Source organism: Maylandia zebra, linkage group LG22 (assembly GCF_041146795.1).
Source record: "Maylandia zebra isolate NMK-2024a linkage group LG22, Mzebra_GT3a, whole genome shotgun sequence".
NCBI classification, from domain to species: domain Eukaryota; kingdom Metazoa; phylum Chordata; class Actinopteri; order Cichliformes; family Cichlidae; genus Maylandia; species Maylandia zebra.
In genome coordinates, this window is record NC_135187.1 from 26759065 (window position 1) to 26782031 (window position 22967).

Here is a 22967-nt window from a genome sequence, read left to right on the forward strand (position 1 = left end):
TTTTTGTCAGTGCCAATGTCTCCAAACCTTCCATCACAGGAGGTCTCACTACCATCTTTTAAACATTCCATTTCACATTCCTCTTTTTGAGTTTATGTTGTTACTGGTTTTTACTTGTTAGATGTTGACATTTGGGATGAAGAAAACCAGTTTTTTTAAATTATTATTTTGTACATACTTCAAAAGTATCTCAAAAGGTGGTATAACAGCAGTCTAAGTGCAGTAAGCAGACAAGTACTGCGTACTTTACAGTTCTTCAATATTTGCTCTACAACACTATAAACACGCTGAAGCCCTTTCCATGCTGTTGGCCTTCAGTATAGGCGATCGAGGATTGGCTCCAGGTTCTCGCTCCTGTTATTGGTCCACGCTCACTTCAGTCTGTGGTGTAAGTGAAATGATTGCTCGGCGGCGTGTGCGGTCCCGCCTCTTCCCCCTGCTGGCTCAGTGCGGACGTCCGTTATGTTACAGTGTCGGACAGAGTGGGACTCACGGTCCGAACTGACCCCGAAAAAGTTCTGAAAACACACATTAAAGGTCCGAAGCGGCTCACCGCAAGGCACCGACCCTAAATCCTCCGTTATACTGACACAGACAACCATCACGCCCCCCAGCACAGGTAGTCCCAGTCCGTCTCAACTCCGCGGGGCCCGGCGAGGCGCAGTGGGAGCAGATGGAGCCTGCACCGGCGAAAGCGAAGCCGCAGGGCCGGCTCCTGGTATCCACCCCACTGGACGCCAAAGACGAGCTGGAGGAGGTAGGTTGACGCTGTTTAGCTGATCTCAAGGCAGACTAAACCCGGACTAAACCAGGACAGAGCGGGCTTATGGGCAGACAGCGCAGCCTTGGTATAAAGACTCCGCGGTACCATTTTATTAGACGGTTAGCACGGCTAGCAGCAGGCTCATAGCGTTAGCTCAGCAGAAGGGTACGTTGCGGGACTCGGAACTGCTACCGGAGGTGTGGAATTTGTGTCTCTGCTGTCGTGGTCGTTCACGGTGTGAGGGACTGCGGACCGAACCGCGGGGCTCATTAAAACCAAATCAGTTAGCTTAGCATGCTAACTCTACGTAAACATACGAACATAAGAAAAGTGACATGCGCAGTGTCTCACTTGTCAGACGCTAACTGTGAGTGCTGTTTGATAAAGTTCAGTTTTTCTGTGGGGCGCCGTCAGCTGATCGACTAGTTGATGCTATTTTTTTTAATCTTTACTATTTTCTGTTTGTGTTTCTCGTATTTGCATTGATTCTTGTTGTGCTTGTGTTGTCGGTGTGTTTAGTGTTTGTTGTCTTGTTTACACTGATTGCTGTGTTTGCTTGCAGAGATTGGAGCGCTGTGTTGGAATCGTCCAGGCACTGACCAATGGACTGTCAGAGAGGGAGGCCAATGACGCACTCACGGCCAACGTAAGAAACATCAGTACTACTACTGCTGATACTACTAATGACTTCCACCCATGTGAAGAAACGGAGTAGCATTTGGAGCTAACATAAACACATTTTGTGCATTCAGCCTTCCTGGGGCACAGTCTGAGCTGCAGGAGCTTTACATGCAGGCTGCATTTGGCGGGTTTGTAAGGTACAACTCAGCAGCAACTCATTTATAAACTTACTTTCCAGGAAAGAATCTAAATCACGCTTTAAAGCCAAATAAACGAGAGCTAAATAAAAGAATCAGTGAAAACATGGCACATCCACCTCATTTTTAACTCAGACTCTGAACATAACCTGATCTCCAGCAGGTGATGTGTTGAGCATCAGTTACCATGGTGATTTAGTCCTTCATGACACAGAAAACTCTGACTTTAGCCTCACAGCTCACTAATGCCTTTATCTTCACAATTCGTAGCACACCTCTCAGTACTATTACATTTAATACTCACACATAGTACTGCAATCACCAAATTAAACGACTATGCTTGTATTTAGGCATGATGTGCTTGTAGGCGAAACCTAACAATACTGCAGTATCTGAAAACCCAGAGTTTGTACTAAAGAACGACTGAAGACTCTTATTAGGGTTATGTGCAGGATATGTAATCTGTGGATTAGTTTGTTATGATGTGCCGCTGATGTGGGCTGTGATCCGAAAATATGACGTCTACAGATTGCATGTCAACAACTGGCCAGTCAGTGGTGTCAATCAGTGAGTCAAGAGTAGGGATGGGTACCGGTATCCGGTGCCATAATGGCACCGGTTCTGACATAAACGGTAGTAACCAGACCGAAAAGCAGCGCACATTTCGGTGCTTTTTTTCCCTGAGATGTCATACACTTTGGATTCTAGCCAATCATTTTACCTTTGCAAGGATAGTAGGCGGGCCCAGGTAGGTACGTTCTTTTAGAGCAGAGCTACAGATTAAAAATGCCCAAGGCGAAGCGGTCAAAAGTCTGGCTGTGCTTCACATCAAAAGATGCAAACTCAGCAGCCTGCAACAAGTGCTTTAAGGTGATACTGTGCAAAGGAGGTAACACCTCGAATTTGATGAAACACCTGGCGACGCATAGCGTTTTTTAAAAGCCGAGAAATGCACCGTATTTGATAGCTTGCTGCAAGACCTCACACCGAGCGCATCTACTGCGTGTGTGGTGCCTGTTATCGACCCGGAGTTATCAACATCCCCCAAGAACCCAAAGAGGAGAGTCCTGGCCCCTAGCCCTGCCAATGTAGCATAAATGATGATGAATGATGATGGCAACAGCAGCCGTTCTTCTCTGCACCTTGAGTAGGCTAACCACGTTATTAAATTAATGCATGTAAGGTAAACTAGCAAACACCGTTGTAGTTACCGGCACTGTTTCAAAAGTACCGGGTTGGCACCGGTATCAGATAAAACTTAAACGATACCCATTTAAGTTTTGGGTGGCTGTAGCTCAGGTGGCAGAGCAGGTCAGCCACTAATCAGAAGGTCGGTGGTTCGATCCCAGGCTCCCTCCTGGCTGCCAAATATCCTTGGGCAAGATACTAACCCCATGTTTGCCTACTGGTGGAGGTCAGAGGGCCCGGTGGCGCCAGTGTCCGGCAGCCTTGCCTCTGTCAGTGCGCCCCAGGACAGCTGTGGCTACAATGTAGCTTGCCATTGCCAGTGTGTGAATGTGTGTGTGAATGGGTGGATGACTGAATGTAGTGTGAAGCGCTTTGGGGTCCTTAGGGACTAGAAAAGCGCTATACAAATGCAGGCCTTTTACCATTTTTACCATCCCTCGTCAAGAGAGAGATTTCTCAATAATCGAAAGTGTCATTTTTGAAACCGATTCATGGCTTGTTTTTCGAGTTTTCTTTGGCTCATCATCATATCGTATCAAATTTAAAATATTGTTGCTCACCTTTTAAAATTATAAATAATTTAGCCCCTAGCTATCTTGTCGATCTCCTTAGTCCATATGTCCCTGGGCGAGCCCTCAGGTCTTCAGCCCACTTACTCTTGGTTCAGCCTAGATCTAGACTTAAATCTAGGGGTGACCGTGCTTTTGCCCTTGTTGCACCTAACCTGTGGAACAACCTTCCCATCGCTATCCGTGCGTCAGACTCCATTCTATCTTTTAAATCTCATTTAAAAACTCACTTATTTAACCTAGCTTTTCCATCTAGTTAGTGTCCCTATTTTACATTTGGCTCCATTTTTATCTATGTACTTTATCTTTTAGTTATCTGTTCTTAGTAAGTTTGTTCTTATATTCCCTTTTATTCCTGTATAATTAGTGCCTTCAACCTGCTGACATATGTGGTAATTTGTTAATGGTCTTTTATTTAATCATGTCTTAATTTCCCTATTTCTATTGTAAAGCACTTTGGTGTCCGCAGGTTTTTAAAATTTGCTATATAAATAAAGTTGTATTGTAAGTTGTAGCTCCTCTGTGAAGCTAAGTGTGATCAGTTCTGCAGCATCAGTGAGAATGTGAGGGAGTACAACGCTGCACACTCCACACATTATCCTGCTGCTTCTATCAGCAGTCCACAAAGATTGTGTGGATGCTTCAGATCAACTGTTCCTCTCCTTCTTCAAACTTTTCTCTTCCATTGTTTTGGTACAGGTTCATCTTGGTTTCATTTTTTTTTTTCCAGAACTGTGCTGGCTGTGTTTGATGCTATCTGGCAAAGTCTAATCAGATGACCACCAGTGGTTTACACCTTCTTGGTTTTCAACAAGGTGCAAACCTTGTTTCCTGTTATTAAAGTGTTTCTTGATTGTCTCTTGAATGTGATGCTTGATGATGCTCCTGCCTTCTTAACACTATTCCTGACTTAGTTAGATGGTGGTTTTTCTGAACTGTGGAAATAATTCTGTCACCATGCTCTTTAATGTATCTGTGGTCTTGGTTTGTTGTTGCTGCTTGGTGCATTCAGTCTTTTCAAGAATGAACCAGATTGTTGGATACGTCTAAAGATTTAGCTCTCTCTGATAGGGCTGTTCGATATAACGATATATATCGGATGACTATATAAAAACGTCTATCGTTTCATTTTACGCTATCGTTTGTTTCGTGGTGTCGCAAAATAAACTGTTTACGGCAATATTTACGGCTGTGTAATAAATACTCACAAAGAAAACGGCGGCTGTTACAACTTATGTCTGAAAATGTATCGTTTCATGCATCGGTTAAAACACTCGACTCCAGGTACATGACGCGCAGCTGGAAACACTTCACGCAAGTTGAGCTGCCCGAGATTCACAGAATTTACAGAAAATGTTACATTTTTGTGATTTATATCGTTATTGGACGATAGATGTCTTAATATCAGGATATGAGATTTTGGTCATATCGCACAGCCCTACTCTCTGACTGGTTCATTTGGGTATTTCAGCCTAACAATGACCTCCTTCACTTACACTGACATCTCTTTGACCCTCATATAGAAAATTTCAGTGACTATAAAATACAAATACAATCCTTGGAATCGACTCCAGATCTATATTAACTTAATGAAATAACAAAAGAACAGGTCTCTCCATGAAATTGAAAATAGGGAACTGTGAATAAAAAATTCCTGGAATTCCTTATTGCAATATTTTTATTATACTCCTTTAACTAAAGCAGAGAGTTTGATTTGAAATTCAGTGTGGTAGTGTGCAGAGACTAAACTACAAAAATGTGTCCTTGTCCAAATACTTCTGGATGTCAGAGCTGGAAACATCTAATCTCTAGTCTCTCTAATGTGCTCCAATTCTGAATCACTTCATTCAGTCTACTCTGTGTTTAACAGCTGGAACCAGACACCTTCCTGATTTTCTGAGACCTGAAAATGAAAAGACTATATTTTTGTAATTTGTGTCTAACTTCCTGTTTTACCTGTTCTGTAGGCATGTAAAGGTCAGCAACAGCATGAGGAGGTGTGTTTGGGTCTCTTCACACTGGTCCTCACAGAGCCGGCTCAGGCCCAGAGGGTGAGTTTCTGCAGCATTGTGGGTAATGTCTGATGCGACTCTGACATTACAATAACATCACTATGTGTGGTGATAGTGTTACAGAGACCTGGCACTGGTCAACAGAGATGGGATGAACGTTGTCCTGGTTAAAATCAACCAGATCTTGATGGAGAAGTTCCTGAAACTGCAAGACGTCCCCCGAACACAGGTAAACCAATACAGGTGGAGACACACACACACACACACACACACACACACACACACACAAAGATAACTGCACACAGTTATATACAAGTGTTTTGGGTAGCAGGGACCCGTGTTTACCATTGTGAAGGAACAGAGGCAGACCAGGTTAGGTCCTGAGAGGACAGGACAGCAGCGTCCCTCCTCAGGTCCTGGTCTTAAATGTGGGATCTCACCTGAACCTGACTGTGGTGGTTACTAATGAAGTGCTGGTGTGTGTGCAGCTAGTGTGGCTGGTCAGAGAGCTGGTGAAGAGTGGCGTGATGGGAGCTGATGGCGTCATCATGACACTGCTGAAACAGATTGCAGGTGAGACACTTGGATTTTTACCTGAGCTGAAACCACGAATCCTGTCACCACTCGCTCTGACTGTAATGTCACTGTTCTCTCTGCACAGGCGGAGACATCTCCACCAAAAACCTGTGGCTGGCTGAGAGTGTCCTGGATATCCTGCTCGAGCAGAAGTATGATTCACTGTTTTTTTCAGACTGTAGTATCAGCTGCTTTTTTCTGTCTCTGTTAGAGCCCAGAGTGGGTTTTTATAGTGCAGCAGCTGATTATTTGTGTCTCTCCAGAGAGTGGGTATTGAAGAGTGGGATGCTCATAGCGATGTCAGTCTACACTTACCTTCGCCTGATTGTGGACCACGGAGCTCCGAACTTGCTGCCTCTGCGCCAGAAAGAAGTGGACTTCTGCATCAGCATGCTGAGGGAGAAGGTAATAAGGAGAGGAAGGAAGTATGGTGTGGTCTGTTATGTATTTAACGCCTTCTCTTTACACTGATGACCTCTCTCTGTCTGTAGTTCATGGATTGTCTAATCATCGGCAGAGATCTGGTTCGTCTGCTGCAAAATGTTGCTCGGATCCCAGAGATGGAGCTGCTGTGGAGAGACCTGCTGCACAATCCTCAAGTCCTGAGCCCTCAGTTCACGGGTGTCCTCCAACTACTGACGGCTCGGACCTCCAGGAAGTTTCTGGCCTGTCGACTCACACCAGACATGGAGACCAAACTACTGTTCATGACCTCCAGGGTAAAGCCTCTTTTACCTCATAAATGTAATGATCTTTAAGAAGAGGGTACCACTCTGTATTTAATTATGTTAGAGTGGTTCTCCACATAACTAATTTCCAGAAGTTGATTCTGTTCATCTGCTTCTTCACTCATTCTCAAGTCTCACCTGACTGCAGGATTCCCCAACCTTATAAGTAGTACATAATGACTGAAACTATCACCACCAGATCTTTTAGTACCACAATATGGAATTCAAAATCTGAAAAGCTCAGTCTCGTTTTGGCTTTAAACTGGACAAGCACTGATCAGGTGACCTCAGAGGTGTAATAGTTATGTAATGATGTAGTAGTTCACAGACACAAGAGAGCTTTTAAGGAGACAGACCTTGGCTAAATTCTGGGTTCTGGAACCGCATGTCATCTGGATGTCATCTGCGTAACAATGCTTTAAGATGCCTTCAAAATCATTCAGATGTGTCCCTGTGTAAGCATATACAGGAAAAGCAACATGGGCCCTAAGATCAAACTTTGGGACACATCACAAGGTAAAGTGGGAAAATAAACTCCTGTGAGAGAGACAGAAAGAGAACAAGCCCAGAACTGACTCAGAGTTGTCCACCCACAATTGCAGGCTGTCACTCAGGATACCACAATCTACTGTGTCAAAGGCAGCTGAAAGATCCAACAGTGTTAGCCCCTTGCTGTGAGTGGGACCTGAACACATGCCGAGTTAAGTTAAGAGTCCATTACAGTCCGTTTAGCTGCAGGTTTATCTGTAGCATCTGTTTCTGTCAGAGACAAGAAAACCAAGTTTCTGGTCTGATTAGGATCATTTAAGATGAGATGGACCATGCATTTATCAGTGCTGTCCTGCGAGGAGCTGGAGGATCGTTTCACCTCCAGCACGGTGGCTGTCAGCACCTGACAGAGACAGCAGGTCCTGCAAAAGCATCCAGGGAGGAAAACATGTAGTATCCTGATGAATCAGGGAACACCATGCTGATCAAATAGCACTGGCAATTGCAACAAATCATCATCACCAATATCGCCTGGACTCCAGCCTTTTTCCCCCTTCCTTCTTCTGCGTTCACAGGAGGTCAGCTAAAGGGTATATATAGGGCCCTGAGAGAGTGGCTCACCAGGTTACACAAAAGAAGAGCTGTGATATTTCTTAAAAGCTCAGATGTGTAGTAGAGCCTGACAGTCATACTCACCAGTGCAAAAGCCTCCAACAAAACAAATACAGCAGGTAAACAGGTCAGACAAAGGTGCCATTCGCACTCTCACCTCAACCACGTTATTAAATGCTGTGATTTGGGTGTTTCTCCACCTGTGACTCAGTTGATTTTGACTCTTTCTCCATCTCTGCTCAGGTGCGTTTTGGGCAGCAGAAACGGTACCAGGACTGGTTTCAGAGACAGTACCTGTCCACAGCAGAGAGCCAATCACTACGCTGTGATCTGATTCGCTACATCTGCGGGGTAGTACATCCATCCAATGAGGTCCTGAGCTCTGATATCCTGCCACGCTGGGCTATTATTGGCTGGCTGCTAACCACTTGCACGGTAAGGGGATCTGGTTTCAGGCTGTCAATCTGCAGGAATTGTTATAGGTCAATAACTAATAATCAATTGATTTGTGTGACTGCAGTCAAACGTGGCGGCCTCCAATGCTAAGCTGGCTCTCTTTTATGATTGGCTGTTCTTCAACCCTGAGAAGGACAGCATCATGAACATAGGTAACACAATTTAGGCTACACCAGAGTGGTGTTGGTCAGAGATGATGTCATCATGTTATTAGGTAGACAGGTAAAACAGCACTCACCTGTGATGATGTGTTTCAGAGCCAGCCATTCTGGTGATGCATCACTCCATGAAACCTCATCCTGCCATCACTGCAACGCTGTTGGACTTCATGTGCAGGGTAACACACACACACACACACACACACACACACACACACACACACACACACACACACACACACACACACTTTACCAGGTTTTAATTTCTCTCCTCTTATTGTTGGTCTGCTTTCTCCCCTCTTCAGATCATCCCTCATTTCTTCCCTCCTTTGGAGTCTCAGGTCCGTCAGGGTGTCTTCAACTCGCTAAACTTCATTATGGAAAAGAGGGTCCTGGCGTAAGAAGCATCAATATTTATTGATCATTGACCACTCTATCACAGGGATCATTTTTGATTATTGGTTATTGATCTCTCTTTCAGTCACCTCGCTCCACTGTTTGATAACCCAAAGCTGGACCGAGAGCTCCGGTCAATGCTCAGAGAAAGATTCCCCGAGTTCTGCAGCCCACCATCACCTCCTACTGAAGGTAACACACACACACGCACGCACGCACGCACGCACGCACGCACGCACGCACGCACGCACGCACACACACACACACACACACACACAGGTGAGTAGACACAAACATTAACCTCTTCCCTCTCTTTCACTTTATTTTTTTCAATTATGCAGTGAAGATGGAGGAGTCTGTTTCCATGGAGATGGACAATCATGTGTTGGACAAGGAGGAGAGTTGCTACGACAACACAGAAGCAACTTTCAGTGACGATGAGGAGGAAGTCAACAACAAAGGTAACACCTGGAGAAACAACTTCAGATGACTTGATTGCATGCGCTGTTACAGTTCCACGCTCTCGCTGGTAGCTCCCTGCGTTCAGGGAGAAATCCTTCTCATGCGAGTAAATTTACTTTTGACAGTTTGTAGGCGGAGCTCAAATGAGGACGGGGTCCTAATGGGATTGGTCACTTTGTTGTTCAGGTTATTGCGTTAAACTGAGTTACACTGGCAATGACAGAAATGCTGTTTTAAACTGTGTTTGTTTACAATTTGAAAAATAACATTTGCTGAATTAATTATTAAGTTATTGTTTGTTGTGCAGCAGAAATACTGACAACTGTCACTGGATTACTTTAATGTTGAAGACATATTTTAAACCAGAGGATTCTAAGGCAAGTCCTGAAGGCTCTCCACTGCTGTCCCATTAATCTGTTGTACAGTATTGCATACCTTCTATGATTTAAGTAATTTAAAAAACTCATAACGAGAATCAGGAAAGTAAATGTGGATCCAAATCTGGTAATTATAACTTTGGCCAAAATACAGACATTGAAAACTGCCAACAAGAAGTTGCTCAGTCTACAGCGAATGTGTAACTGCACATACATGTTTGGATGGGAGTGTTTCAAAACGTGCCCTAGAATTCTGATGAAGATGTTTGTCACTATTAAAGTGAAGCAATAAGAGAAATGCAACACAAACAAGAGACTGTCAGCAGTTTCCATCAATGTTTGCACCATGCAAAACCCTCAGTGTCTAAGATGTATGTAAAATTGAGAGGCGGTTTGCAGTGAAGGGGTGATTGGGACTACCATTGCAGCCCCACCTAACTACACTAAGTCATGAAATAGAGATGATGGGGTTTAAATTTAACAGTTATATTTTTCTATGCAAATAAGTCAAAATGACTGAACAAAACTGAATGAATTTATTTTAAAGTGGAGTAAACAAAATAATACAAGTTGGACCAATGAAACAAGTTTAATTGAAATAAATTGTATCCTGGAATAAAACAGTTTAAAATGGTTTAGAAACTACTTTAAACCAGAATAACCTGTTTTATCCTGGATTTAACTGGTGTGGTATTCCAGTTTGGGGAAGAAATATGAGCTGTGAGTTTATAAATATAAATTCAATTTCCAATTCATAATTTGGAAGTTTTACTATAAATTTCTAACAATTCACCCCAAACAGGAAGTAGAGTATTTGACCACCTGTCCTCCCATCACTGTTCAGGAAAAAAGAGGGAGTTCAGATTTCATCCAATCAAAGAGGCTGTGATTGAGGAGCCTGCTGATATCACACCCTGGCTTGACCAATTAGATGACACAATGAAGGAGAAGGTGCAGCAGATTCAGAAGACCAGGTGAAAGTCCAGTCTTTTTTCAGGTCCTCAGGTTAGATGTTACATCAAGGTCATTTCCTGTTAACTGACAGCAACACTTCCTCTGCAGTGACACAGAGACTCAGTGTGAGGTGATGCAGGAGATTGTGGATCTCATCCTGGAGGTGAGCTATCTTGTTGAGTTAAGTGAGTAATTCGTGGCTTATCAGAAAAGAGTGCGGCCAGCTGCAGGGCTTCAGTGTTAAGAGATGTTGGTACAATGTTGTGTTCTGTCCTACAGGAGGACTTTGACACAGAGCAGATGTCAGCTCTGGCTTCCTGTCTGGCCGAACTGTTCAAAGATCATTTCAGAGGAGAAGTCTTGCCGGAGGAGATCACGGAGGAGTAAGATCAGACTGACTCTGTCCCCTTCTCTCTCTCCTTATTGACTCATGTCTGGCTCTCTCTGATGACCCGTCTATATTTCTCTGTAGGTCCCTGGAGGAGTCGGTTTGTAAACCCGTTTGTCTGATCTTCAGGAACCTTGTCACCATGCAAGAGGACAACAGCGGTTTCTCAGTTCTGCTAGACATGCTTGCTGAACTTTACCAGAAGCAGCCAAAGATCGGTTATCACCTGCTGTACTACCTGAAGGCTAGGTGAGCAGGTGTGACAAAAAAGCTGCTGTCACAGATGTTGATAGGAGAAACGTGGTTAAACTCCATGTCTGTGTCTGTCAACAGTAAAGCAGCAAATGGGAAGATGATGTTGTACGAGTCATTTGCTCAGGCGACGGCACTTGGTGACCTCCACACTTGTCTGATGATGGACATGAAGGCTTGTCAGGAGGACGACGTCCGGCTACTCTGCTACCTCACACCCTCAATTTACTCTGAGGTAGGCTTACCCAAGTCTTACATGCACCACAAAAAGTCTCTAAAAAAGAGACCAGCCAGAAAATCTTCACACAGTAGAAGTACTGATTTAAGAGCATCCTTCCAGGAACTTATTTTTTCCCTTCATGTCCTTTAAAATGCTCCTGAAACTTCCATCCTTCTTTTCCAATGAGCTGCTGTCATTGGGGACCAGAGATGGGCAGTAACGTGTTACTGTAATCTGATTACTTTTTTCAAGTAACGAGTAAAGTAAGGGATTACTATTGCAAAAACAGTAATTAGATTACCGTTACTTTCCCGTAGGAACGCTGCGTTACTGCGTTACTAAAACCGTAATTTTTTGCAAGAATGTCTCATGACAGTGACGTAAGCAAGCACGACATTCGTGACAACAGCTGTGTGCAGATCAACAGTGGATCACATATCGATTGTGGGAGAGAGTATGAGCGTGCAGCGTTTAAAGCGTGGAAGTACTGACCTTACTTTGAGTTTGATTCCATAAAAAGTGACAAAAACATTAGCGTCCATCGTGCGTGGGAAGAAAACTTCTTTTTACAGCGAAAAAAACCCCTAAACTTCCAAGCAAGCACCGAGTGCGCAACGACGTAATGGGAAACTCAGAGAAACTCGCGGATCCTTCAACTGACCGCGGCACACCTGCACCAGGGTAAACCTCCGCCTGCTTTACAGGTGAAAATAGAGCAACAGGACCGCTAGTCTTTGACTTTATTTATTTTCTGCTGTGTTTTACTTGCATCTATTTGAAAGACGGAGTGTAAACACAAAAAATATTTTATTTTATGTGCTGGAATGTGCAGAAAATAGGTTTAAATGTTAAACTAATTCAAGTCAGAGAATGTTGCATATAATTATATTTTTGCTTGATGCATAAAGTTAAAAGATTAAAACTAATAAAACAAGTTAAAAAAAGAGACTTTTCCATTTGATTACATTTTGTATGATGGATTATGCAGAAAAAGTAGAATTGGGCTGAAAGATCTATCACTTTATTACCTATTCAGGTTGTAAATCGTGTTTTTAAAAAGTAACTAAGTAATTAATTACTTTTGAAAATAAGTAATCAGTAAAGTAACTGGATTACTTTTTTGGGGAAGTAATTAGTTACTGATTACTTTTTTCAAGTAACTTGACCAACACTGTTGGGGACACACTGTATGATTTAATGTTTGACTGTACTGAAACAGAGGAGTGCGGTAGTAGTGACCCAGCATAAGACAAACACAAGTACAAGAGTAGCCTAACCAGTAAAAGTACAACATAACAGCTTAACAATAATTAAACTAACTGAACTCTTAAACATCATCAAACTGGAACATCATGTCTTGGGTCACTCGTTCTCAGACATGCCCGGGCTTGTCTCGGGACAAGGGAACATAAAAGTATGGCATCGCTATAGAAATGGTATCACAATATGACATTTTTATGTGACGTGAAAATGTAGTACTCTTTTTTTTTGGCCTGTCCCGTTTGGCTCTTTTGCCATCAGAATTATTGTCTAAAGGCGAAGAAAGATGCCCAACGGATTTACTTTACCAAATAAACCATCCCAGCCTTGCCGTAATGGTCTATTTGATTCACCTTTTATTGTTTATTTTATTTTTTTATTTTCACTTGTTAGATACGGGACAGACTTGAATGAGGAAAAGAAAAGGGAGAAAGAAAGAGGGGGGGGGAAAACAGCGGAGAAGAGGGACGGGGATAAAGGGCAAAAAACAAAAACCAACAAAATAAGCAGACAAAAAATACATATATCAATCACCTGGATCACCTGTTGAGAGCAATAGAATAAACAACATCATGATGATCGATGGGAATATAACAGTAAATACTAAATGTTAAACATTATTGTGCAGCACGTAAGATCGACAGCGCACAGTGTGCTTTGAGGTAGGAGCCAAAAAGGGTGTAGTTTGTGTGTGTGAGCACTGAAAATGTAGTACTCTGATGAAGGTCCCTGCTCTTGTTCAGTTTCCAGATGAGACGCTGCGGAGTGGCGAGCTTCTCAACATGATCGTCGCCGTTATCGACTCCACACAGGTAATAAACCTGATCGGTGCGTCCCCGCTGCTCTGGCTGGGAAACCATGTCTCATCTGTGTGTGTTTGTGTGTGTGTGCAGTTACAGGAGCTGATGTGTCACGTGATGATGGGGAACCTGGTGATGTTCCGGAAAGATTCTGTGCTCAACATCCTCAGTGAGAAACTCGGATTAAAAGTTTGACTCTTCAGTTTTTCGGGCCATGGTCCATCTTCATTTGCTTGTTTATCCTCGATCTCCACAGTTCAGTCACTCGAGTGGGAGACCTTCGAGCAATATAGCACCTGGCAGCTGTTTCTGGCCCACAGCATTCCCCTGGAAACCATCATCCCCATCTTGCAGCACCTCAAATACAAAGGTGAATAAATCCTCAATAGACAGGGACACAAAGCAAAGGAAAGATTGTAACCCTCCTTTCTGTTTATGGTTCAGAGCACCCTGAGGCCTTGTCCTGCCTGCTGCTGCAGCTTCGCAGAGAAAAGTATGACACATAGCAGACACCCCATTTCACATGTGTTTCTGTTCCGCATTTGAGCTGTGTTTCTGTGTCCCTGTTAACATCCCTTCATGTTTTTGTGACAGGCCCAGCGAAGAGATGGTGAAAATGGTCCTGAGTCGTCCCTGTCACCCAGAAGACCAGTTCGCCACTAGCATCCTGAGACACTGGGCTACCAAATACGACGACACACTGGCAGAAAACATAAAGGCCCAGCTGATCAAGAACAACAACCAACCCCGCAAGAGACAGAGGTAAGCACAGAGAGTTAACCACAAAAAGTGACTAACGTAGAAGGAGACTGAGTTGAGGGAAAAACTCTAAAAAGACAGGTAAGAAAAGAAAAACAGATGAGGGCACAAATAGATGAAAGAGAAAAAAGACAGAAGAGGTTAGGATAACGTAAAAACAGAAATTACAATAAAAAGGACAATTTGAAGGCGATGACATAAGGACGTAAAAAAAAAACAGGTGAGGACTGTGAGTTCTGCCTGGGGCTCTCCCCTCTTTGCATCTGTACTTCTTGGGGCTCTCCTCAGCTGTGTCCCATATCAGGGGCTTCACACTTGCAGGACTCGGCCCATGCAGAGTGGGTTCTTCAAAGACCACAAGGCCACAAGTAAGTGGCTATATGATACAAAAACACAACATCCTTATAAAATATGATGTAACGCTGTAGATCAGGGGTGTCCAATTCCAGGCCTCGAAGGCCGGTGTCCTGCAGGTTTCAGATGTGTCCTTGATCCAACACAGCTGATTTAAATGGCTGAATTACCTCCTCAACATGTCTTGAAGTTCTCCAGAGGCCTGGTAATGAACTGATCATTTGATTCAGGTGTGTTGACCCAGGGTGATATCTAAAACCTGCAGGACACCGGGCCTTGAGCCCTGTAGTTGGACAAACCAGCTGTTGATGAACTTACCCCAAAATATATAAAACGTTTTCAGACAAAGGAAATCAAATGTGCGGTAAGTCGCAGGATTAAAACACAAATTAAAATAAAAAAATGTACATACTTTATATCTGTAAGCAATTGGAACCTGAGCTGCATTAAGTCAGTGGTTCCCAAACTGTTTTTGCTAGGCCCCCCTTTGAAAAATGTTCTTGTTGGTTTTTCTTCCCTTTTCATACCGCGCACCCCCCCCCAACTTGTTTTCAAATTCAGGTAAAAGGAGAACACATTTGTTGAAACCTTTGAATTGGGGCAGCCTTGTACGCCTTCAGATGCAGCCTTTAAAGGATGTAGCTCCTGAACTGGGACATGCCCCTCCTCTGTTCATCTGTACTTCTCAGGTTCATTTCTTTGTCTGTAGTGTCAGTTCTGTTAACGTTATTCTGTCTTCAGTCTGCGCAGTTCGAGCAGTAAACTGGCTCAGCTGACCCTGGAACAGATCTTGGAGCACATGGACAACCTCAGACTGAGTCTGAGCAACACCAAGAACAACTGTCAGTACCCTCACACACAGTTCTCGATTGTCAACCAATTACTGATGACCTGAATGTGCTAATGTCTGTATGTCTCTGTCAGTCTTCACTCAGACTCCGATACTTCAGGCTCTGCAGCACGTCCAAGCAAGCTGTGATGAGGCCCACAAGATGAGGTACATTTACTCCCACAGACACACACAAACGATTACATCACAACACTGCTGTTTACGTCTCATCTTCCCTGTCAGGTTCAGCGATCTGTTCGCCCTGGCGGAGGAATACGAGGACTCTCAGACGAAGCCGCCAAAGTCGCGCCGTAAAGCTCCAGCCTCGTCACCTCGTTCCAGGAAGGGAGTCGCTCCACCCACCAACAATGAGGAAGAAAGTGCATCCAGCAGCGGCTCTGTATGTACCCCCTCTATACACGTTCAAGTCTTGTTTTGGTTCAGGTCTGTTTCTGATCTTGTTATGTTGTTGCAGGAGGAGGAGGACTCAAAGCCCAAAGCTCCAAAGAGGAAACGGAAAGGATCATCAGCTGTTGGCTCTGACAGTGACTGAAGGAACCTCCAAACAAGATCACATGCCAGCTGCTCCATGTACTGGGAGAGACCATGTCTCTTCCTGATGACATGCACTGACTGCTGCTGGGAGGTGGAGCTCTGAGATGCTGCCAACTTTAACTCCATGTGATGAACTGACTTTTAATGTGCTGTTTCCATGGAGACCAGCAGTCGAAGGTCACTGTGTGTGGCTGATCTCCCACAATGCACTGGGGGAAGGAGGAACTCAGACTGATTTTAACAGCAGACATGATGATGATGATTTTTGTTCCTTTTTTGGGGGGATGGGTTGTACTTTTTTTTTGGAAAATCCTCACTTCTTGCTGTTTTTAGCGCCTCCTTCCTGTTTGGCTCCCTGCAGTAAAAGCTCCGTCATGTCAATGAGTTCTTTGTATAAAAACTGATGGTTGGTTTCAGACTCAGCTGTCTGTTATTGGGAGTTTGATGGGGGTGGAGAGGGTGGAGGGGAATGGGGTGTGCCGCAAAGGTCCTTTTAACACCTTTTCGTGGCGTTCATCAGATGCAGGAGGGTAAAAAACAGAACAGACGAAGCAGCTCAGAAGTGAACTGACTTAAAGCTGGGTAATAAAACGGTGAGAGCACGGAGCAGCCAGTGAGGAGCAGTGATGTCATTGCATTTCTGTTATAGCTGGACTGAGCCAATAGCAGGACAGTTTCAGAATTAACCCATGTGTTGTCCTTGGGACATTTTTGTCCTCTGCAGAAATCTTTTGCTATCAAAAATGTGTTTTTTATTCATCAAATGGTCTGAAAATAACAGTTATTCAGTACTATGCTATGCATGATTGGAATAAGTTTTAAGTAATTTGTTTTATTTATGGGGTTTTTATTGTCCTCGGGGATGAAAATGTGCCCAAAGTACAAAGTGTTGCAAAGAGCCGTATTTTCACACCATACTGCTTTCAAACATCTTTGATCTTGAATCACTGATGTGTGGGGTCAATGGTCTTGCTTAAAGGTCATAACAACCACAACAACAACAACAACAGGCAGCCCAATGAGGAGGCAGGTGCTCTACATTCAATTCAATTGTATTTTTACAGCGCCAAATCACAACAACAGATGCATCAAGGTGCTTCATATTGTAAGGTAGACCCTACAATAATACATACACAAAGTATGCTCACAAGCCTCCATTGCACTGGAGGCTTGTGAGCATACTTTTTTTTTTTTTTTACCATGTTGAGGAAAGGAATGACCAGTAGAGCAAAGCATATATTGTCCTCTAGTATAATGAGAAGGACGAATCAACTTTCAGGAAGATCCAGGGTTAGAAGATAAAGAAAATATTGCCAATATTTAGAGCACATGCTACCCTTTCTCTGAAAAAGCACATCACCCTCCTGCAGAAGTGGAAGAAGGCTATGAAGTGAAGGAAGTGATGAAGAATCTGAACTATGTTCAAGTAGGTTCTCATCAATCCAGGACATGGTAGTCTAAGGAGCTTGGAAAGAAAGTGACTGGGCTTCTTGAAGTTTCTTGAATTTTCAGAATGTGAAACTGAAATAGAAGATGTGTCAGAGGACTACACATCATCCATTTCAATTATGATGAAGATCAAGCAAGAAAGAGGAGTCAGCTGAGACAGGAATATTTGCAGTAATGTGAGGAAACACTGATCTGGTCTTCTATCCTTCCCAGTGACAGACGATGCATGACTCTCTCGTGCGTCAAAGAGAAAGACAATCTACCACAGTCCAAGCACATGTGCCAGGTCCCATACTCCTTCAGTGGCTTTTCTACTCGAGTACTGAAAGCATTATACACAGTGTATTCTGCTTGTATTATGCTTTTTAATTTTCAAATGCCAATGGATGCATCAGAGACCAAGTTGGGGTTCAGTAACTTGCCCAAGGACACCTAGGTAATAACTCCAGACTAGAGCACACAGAGATTGAATAAGATAAAAACATGGGCAGTATGTGATGCCAGGTACAGCTGTACATGGAGTGTATGATGGCAAACCGTCTGGCCGCGAGTTGTCCCTAACATTGCAGAAGGTTTCCAAAAGAAAACAATCACCAGTAACACCTTGTTTACTTCATATGCCCTTGGCCTGCAACTGCAGAAAAAGAGCTGTCCATGATGGGACCAGTACAGAGGAATAAACCTGAGCTTCCTCCTGCACTTGTGTCAAATATGGACACGCCTTTGTTCTCATGAAAGTTTGCCTTCACTCAGACCCATGCCCTGGTGTTCCTACCATGCCAAAACAGAAAAATATCATGTAATGAGTCAGAATAAAGTTGAATAAGACCTTGAAACACAGAGATGAATGATATTTTATACTTACTGCTTTATAAATAGTCAAACCAGTTGAGGTCATTTTTGAGCCCAAAGGACAACAGATGTGATTATTTGCTGCCAGTAAAAAACTTGAAGTAGTTTAAAAACAGCTTCCCAAATTAACTTCGACATATACCCGTCTGTGATCATCTGTTAAAGCAACCAATTTTGGTTGTGAAAGGATAATCACAATAACTGATGATTTTATTTATTTTGTTACCTGAAAACACCTGAAACATTTTGTTTAAATGAGGTTTTATCAGACATATGGAATAAAGAAATAGTGTCAAAGTGTTTGAATTAAGTTTTAATTAAAAGTGGGGGAAAATCCACTTTATATTAATTAAGTATCAATCAAACCAGATGGGGACATTTTTGACCCCTGAGGACCACAGGTGTGATTATGTGCTGCCATTTAAAATTTGTAAATGATTAAAAAAAACATTCTCATTAAAAATCAACATACAACACTCTGTGGTTATTCAGATAGTCATAATAATATAAACATTTAAATACTTTATTGTCTCATTTTGTTTTCGCTCAAAAACAGAGTATACTTCATGTAAACAAGGTCGGGTGGCCCTAAAATGTAAAATGTAGGGTAAATTTTGTGTTAATGTGTTGGTCTTAAGTAAAACTAAAGTGTAACACTGAATTGATTGAAAATTTATACTTTAAAAAACACTCAAATGAAATGGGGACCTTTTTTCCCCTGAGGACCACAGGTACATGGAAATCGAGAGGACATTATGACGATTAAACATCATATCACAAACTGCCCTGAGTAGGTTTAATATGAAGCCTGGTGTGGTCGGCTGATCATTACATTTCATGAATTCTCCAGTGTTCAAAGTTTTTAAGTTATGTGACCTCTGAAATAAAGAAAAAATACAGGGTGTATCAGAAAGAATCATCAGATTTCAAAGTACTTGAATTCTGCAACTGTTCACGGTAACCATTAAAACACATACAGCTTGAAAGAACATATTATGGAGTTTCACATGGTTCCTGGTGTTGCGCTAAAAAGTGATTTCTTATTTACCAAAAAACCTGCAGACCTGCTCACCATATGGGCTGAGTTTGACTGTCATATTGACATACGCTGTGTGTCTGGAGGGGACACATTTAGCACTTATGAACATTGTAAATCTCTGATATACCCTGTATTAAAAAAAAAAGTCAGTGAAAATGTCCAGATGTCTTTAAAAACATGAAATGAAGCAGGAGGAATATGGAGGTGGTCTTCATCTGGAAACCTGAAGAATATGAATGTAGTGTGGTTAAGTCAGCATGGCCCCACCCTCTTTGTGATAACTAAGCAGTTGTTTACCATGTAACATAAATCCTGTGTTATCAGAAAGAAACCTAAATAATGAAACATAAGCATGGGATCAATGTTGGAAAAAGCTCCTTAATCCAACAAAAAGTCACAGGGTTAGAACGGTCTGTGATATATTAACAGATTCATTAATACGAAAAAAGTGAAAAAGATTGTTCCTAAAATCAAATTCTTAGATCAGTGAAGGAGAAAACAGATTATGAACATGTAAAGGTTCCTAAAATGTGAGAAAGAAAAGATACAAAATAAAATGTCTTTTTAAAAGCATCAGACATCCAAAAGAAAACAAAGTAGAAATAAAATAAATTGAGAGCCACGTAAATCAGATGATTCCACTGTAATTAAGGTGGACTACACCTTTAACAGGTGTGTGGTGTCATTGGCTGCTGCTCAAATACACCTGAGAGTGAACCCTGTGTGATAAGTTGAGCGTGTGCAGACAAACTATCAGGTTGTTCTGGAAGCCTGAAGGTGTGGATGTGAGGACGTGCTGCCCCCACCTGAATGTTATATTGTCCATGAGGTGAGCAGCAACAGGCAGAGTAATACAGAGATCTTCTGATGTGACTGTTTCTGCTAAGTGACAACTTTGACTTCAGCTACATTATGTGTATATAGAGTCTTCAAACCTCTTTAGTGTTTACAAGGCTTTCAAATGTTTGACTGCAGGACTTCCACACCCACGTTTTGTGAAGTACAGCCTCTAAATAGTTCCTGTTCCTGATAAGTTGAGCACACGCTCAACTTATCACACAGGTTTAACTTATCACACAAATAAACGGTTTGAGACACTTGGTGCACAAAGCTAACTAAATTCTAGTCCTTCAGTGCCTCTAAAACCTTCTCAGTCACTCTAGGAAATGCACATGATTTGTAATCAAAGTTTAATTGCTTTCATGAACTTTGTGTGCTTAGTCCTTGGTGAGTGAACCCAGTCAGGTCCAGTTCAGTGGTTCCAAAGATTGAGAGATGCTTGCCAAGACATCTGCCCTTTTTCTTTTTCTCAGCGTCCCTGCAGCTTCAGAATTGCTGTAGATCGGGGTGTCCAACTCGAGTCCTCGAGAACTACTGTCCTGCAACTTTTAGACAATCCCTGTTCTGACACACCTGAATCAAATGAATGGCATCAGGCCTTTGCCAAACTTGATGACATGCTGAGGAGGTAATCCAACCATTTGATTCAGCTGTGTTAGAGTAGGGATGCATCTAAAAGCTGCAGAACAGTAGCTCTCAAGGACTCGAGTTGGACACAACTGCTGTAGATGAAATGGTTCTGACCAAGAATTAAGATTTTTCCCAGTAACATGTTCATCAGAAGGTTGTGACTACAAAGTTTAACACAGCCAGCTTTGCTTTGCGCTGGCAGCTTAAACAAACCCAAACCACAGGTGAAAATAACAGTATTGTGAAAGCAGTTATCAACTCTGTTAAGCTGGGCTCTACTTTTCTGCTTTGTATCATAAAATTGATCATATGGCTGATAAACATGTTAAATTATTTTCTGATCTTCATGTGAATCGCATGAAGCGTGAATCCTTTTTTCCACTGCATGCATAAATCAATATTTTGTACACCAAACATGTAAGGTCAGCAAGACGTCCATGTGAATGAACACTTAAAAATTGCTGCAAGAAATTAATGTTTGCAGCTCTGAGTATGCATTTTTCTAAAATTGATAGTGATTTTATTTAATAGGGTTGAAACTTTTAAACCTCTCACAGGATTAGAATTTTCTCAAATGGTGTGAATGGATGATGGGATGAGCTTGAAGGGAGAAAATTATTAAATGGTTATTTTCCCAAACCATGAAGTGTTAAAAGCCAGTCATTTAATATGTGATGTCACCACTGTTATGCAAAATAGAGATTAAATTGTACTTCAAAATAATATAGATAGATAGATAGTGGAAATGCCCCAGAGTGGTAAAATGGAATACCTGAATTGCTGTGAATGATTTTATCTAAGCATGTTCAGGGCTGCCATTTGTTTCTAAGGTGATGGCTGCACATTAGAGCTGAAACTTTAATGCATGCATGCATCCAGTTTAATGTTTCCTGTCCCACAGCCTCAGGAAGGACATGTGATAATCACAATCATGTTCAGGTGTTTGTTATGTTTGCAGAAATATCAAAGAGACCACCTATAAACAACATTTTGGAAGGAAAGCACCATGTCGGCCTTTAAGCCTAGATCTTTGCAGACTCTGGTTCTAACCCCGGAGAAGATCCCGAGTTTCTTTCTCCTACCCTGCACGCCGCGGCCTTATCCGGTGTCCCCGGAGCGGACCAGACTACTTTCTCATCATGGTGGTGATAGTGAGCGCCCCCCTGAGAACCCACCTAGCCCTGCATCCTCTCCCAGATTCCACACACCCCTACCAGTCATTCACCCTCACAATGCCGCTGCAGTATCTGCGGACGTAGACATGGACCTGACCACACGTGCAGCTATGTCGCTGTGTCACGTGCCGAAGGTGACCACGCCCTACGGTTTCCGCAATGTGTTGGCTGTGAGCCCCTGCACACGGCGACGGGAGTCCCTGTTTCATCGGAACAGAGGAGACCCCCACACTGTATCTGACCCAGCAGACCTTGGTCCTGGTCCCAGTCCTAGCAGGCGTGCTAGGACTGCATCCCTGCATCCAATGAGGACTCTGGGTCTGCAGGTCATTAAGGCACTCCAGAGACCTGAAGCTACTCTAAAAGCTCTAAGTCCTGCAATCCAAAGGACTACCCCCAAGTGATGTCACATACAACCACACTCATCTGATAGGTGGAGCAGATCTGAAACTGCTGCTGGTTTTAAGCTGTTTTAATAAAATGTTTGAATTACACTTTAGTTTCCTGTGTGTCTGAACAAGATTACTAAAGACTGTTCTATGCTTTTATTGTGACAATTCTCAGCAGGGAGAAATATTTCCTCTTCCTGTGGAGGAATTTAATAGTCTTGGAGTACACAAGCCTTATTTGGCGAATGTGTACATGAAATGATCCAAGCAGCAAAGGATAATGATAAATTACAAAAACCCACCAAAAAGTGTCTAAATTGAATCTAAATGACATTACTGGGGCTCATTCCAAATGGACTGCTGGTACTTATGAAAAAAAATAAACATTTCCTTTTCCTCTAATTCAACAACCAGAATTGAACAATAATCAAAATGTTTCTACAAACACTCCTGATTTTTTTCAGTATGAAAACCCAAACATCCATATCATATTCTAACAAATTCCTTTAAATCTGGTTAGAACCAGAGTCTGCAAAGATCTAGGCTTAAAGACCGACATGGTGCTTTCCTTCCAAAATGTTGTTATAGGTGGTCTCTTTGATATTTCTGCAAACATAG

General features: G+C 42.6%; 1 protein-coding gene and 1 non-coding gene across 2 annotated transcripts; both read left to right on the top strand.

The window, feature by feature from the left end:
* The first annotated feature begins 429 nt into the window (after positions 1–429).
* On the top strand, positions 430–16393 carry ints3 (integrator complex subunit 3). Its single transcript, XM_004564411.5, has 28 exons — positions 430–757; positions 1326–1409; positions 5306–5389; positions 5466–5579; positions 5839–5923; positions 6012–6078; positions 6190–6331; positions 6418–6645; positions 7999–8190; positions 8276–8363; positions 8469–8548; positions 8675–8766; positions 8851–8957; positions 9107–9226; positions 10449–10578; positions 10667–10721; positions 10838–10941; positions 11031–11195; positions 11280–11433; positions 13422–13490; positions 13572–13647; positions 13735–13848; positions 13923–13971; positions 14073–14240; positions 15333–15433; positions 15516–15588; positions 15664–15820; positions 15896–16393. Exons 1-28 carry the CDS (start codon positions 674–676, stop codon positions 15971–15973), a joined length of 3060 nt encoding a protein of 1019 aa, XP_004564468.1. The 5' UTR covers positions 430–673; the 3' UTR covers positions 15974–16393.
* A 3498-nt stretch (positions 16394–19891) lies between these two features.
* Positions 19892–22454, top strand: LOC101480732 (uncharacterized). The gene is made up of 2 exons (XR_013095176.1): positions 19892–20144; positions 21744–22454. It is a non-coding gene; the product is annotated as an uncharacterized LOC101480732 (transcript).
* Positions 22455–22967: the final 513 nt, after the last annotated feature.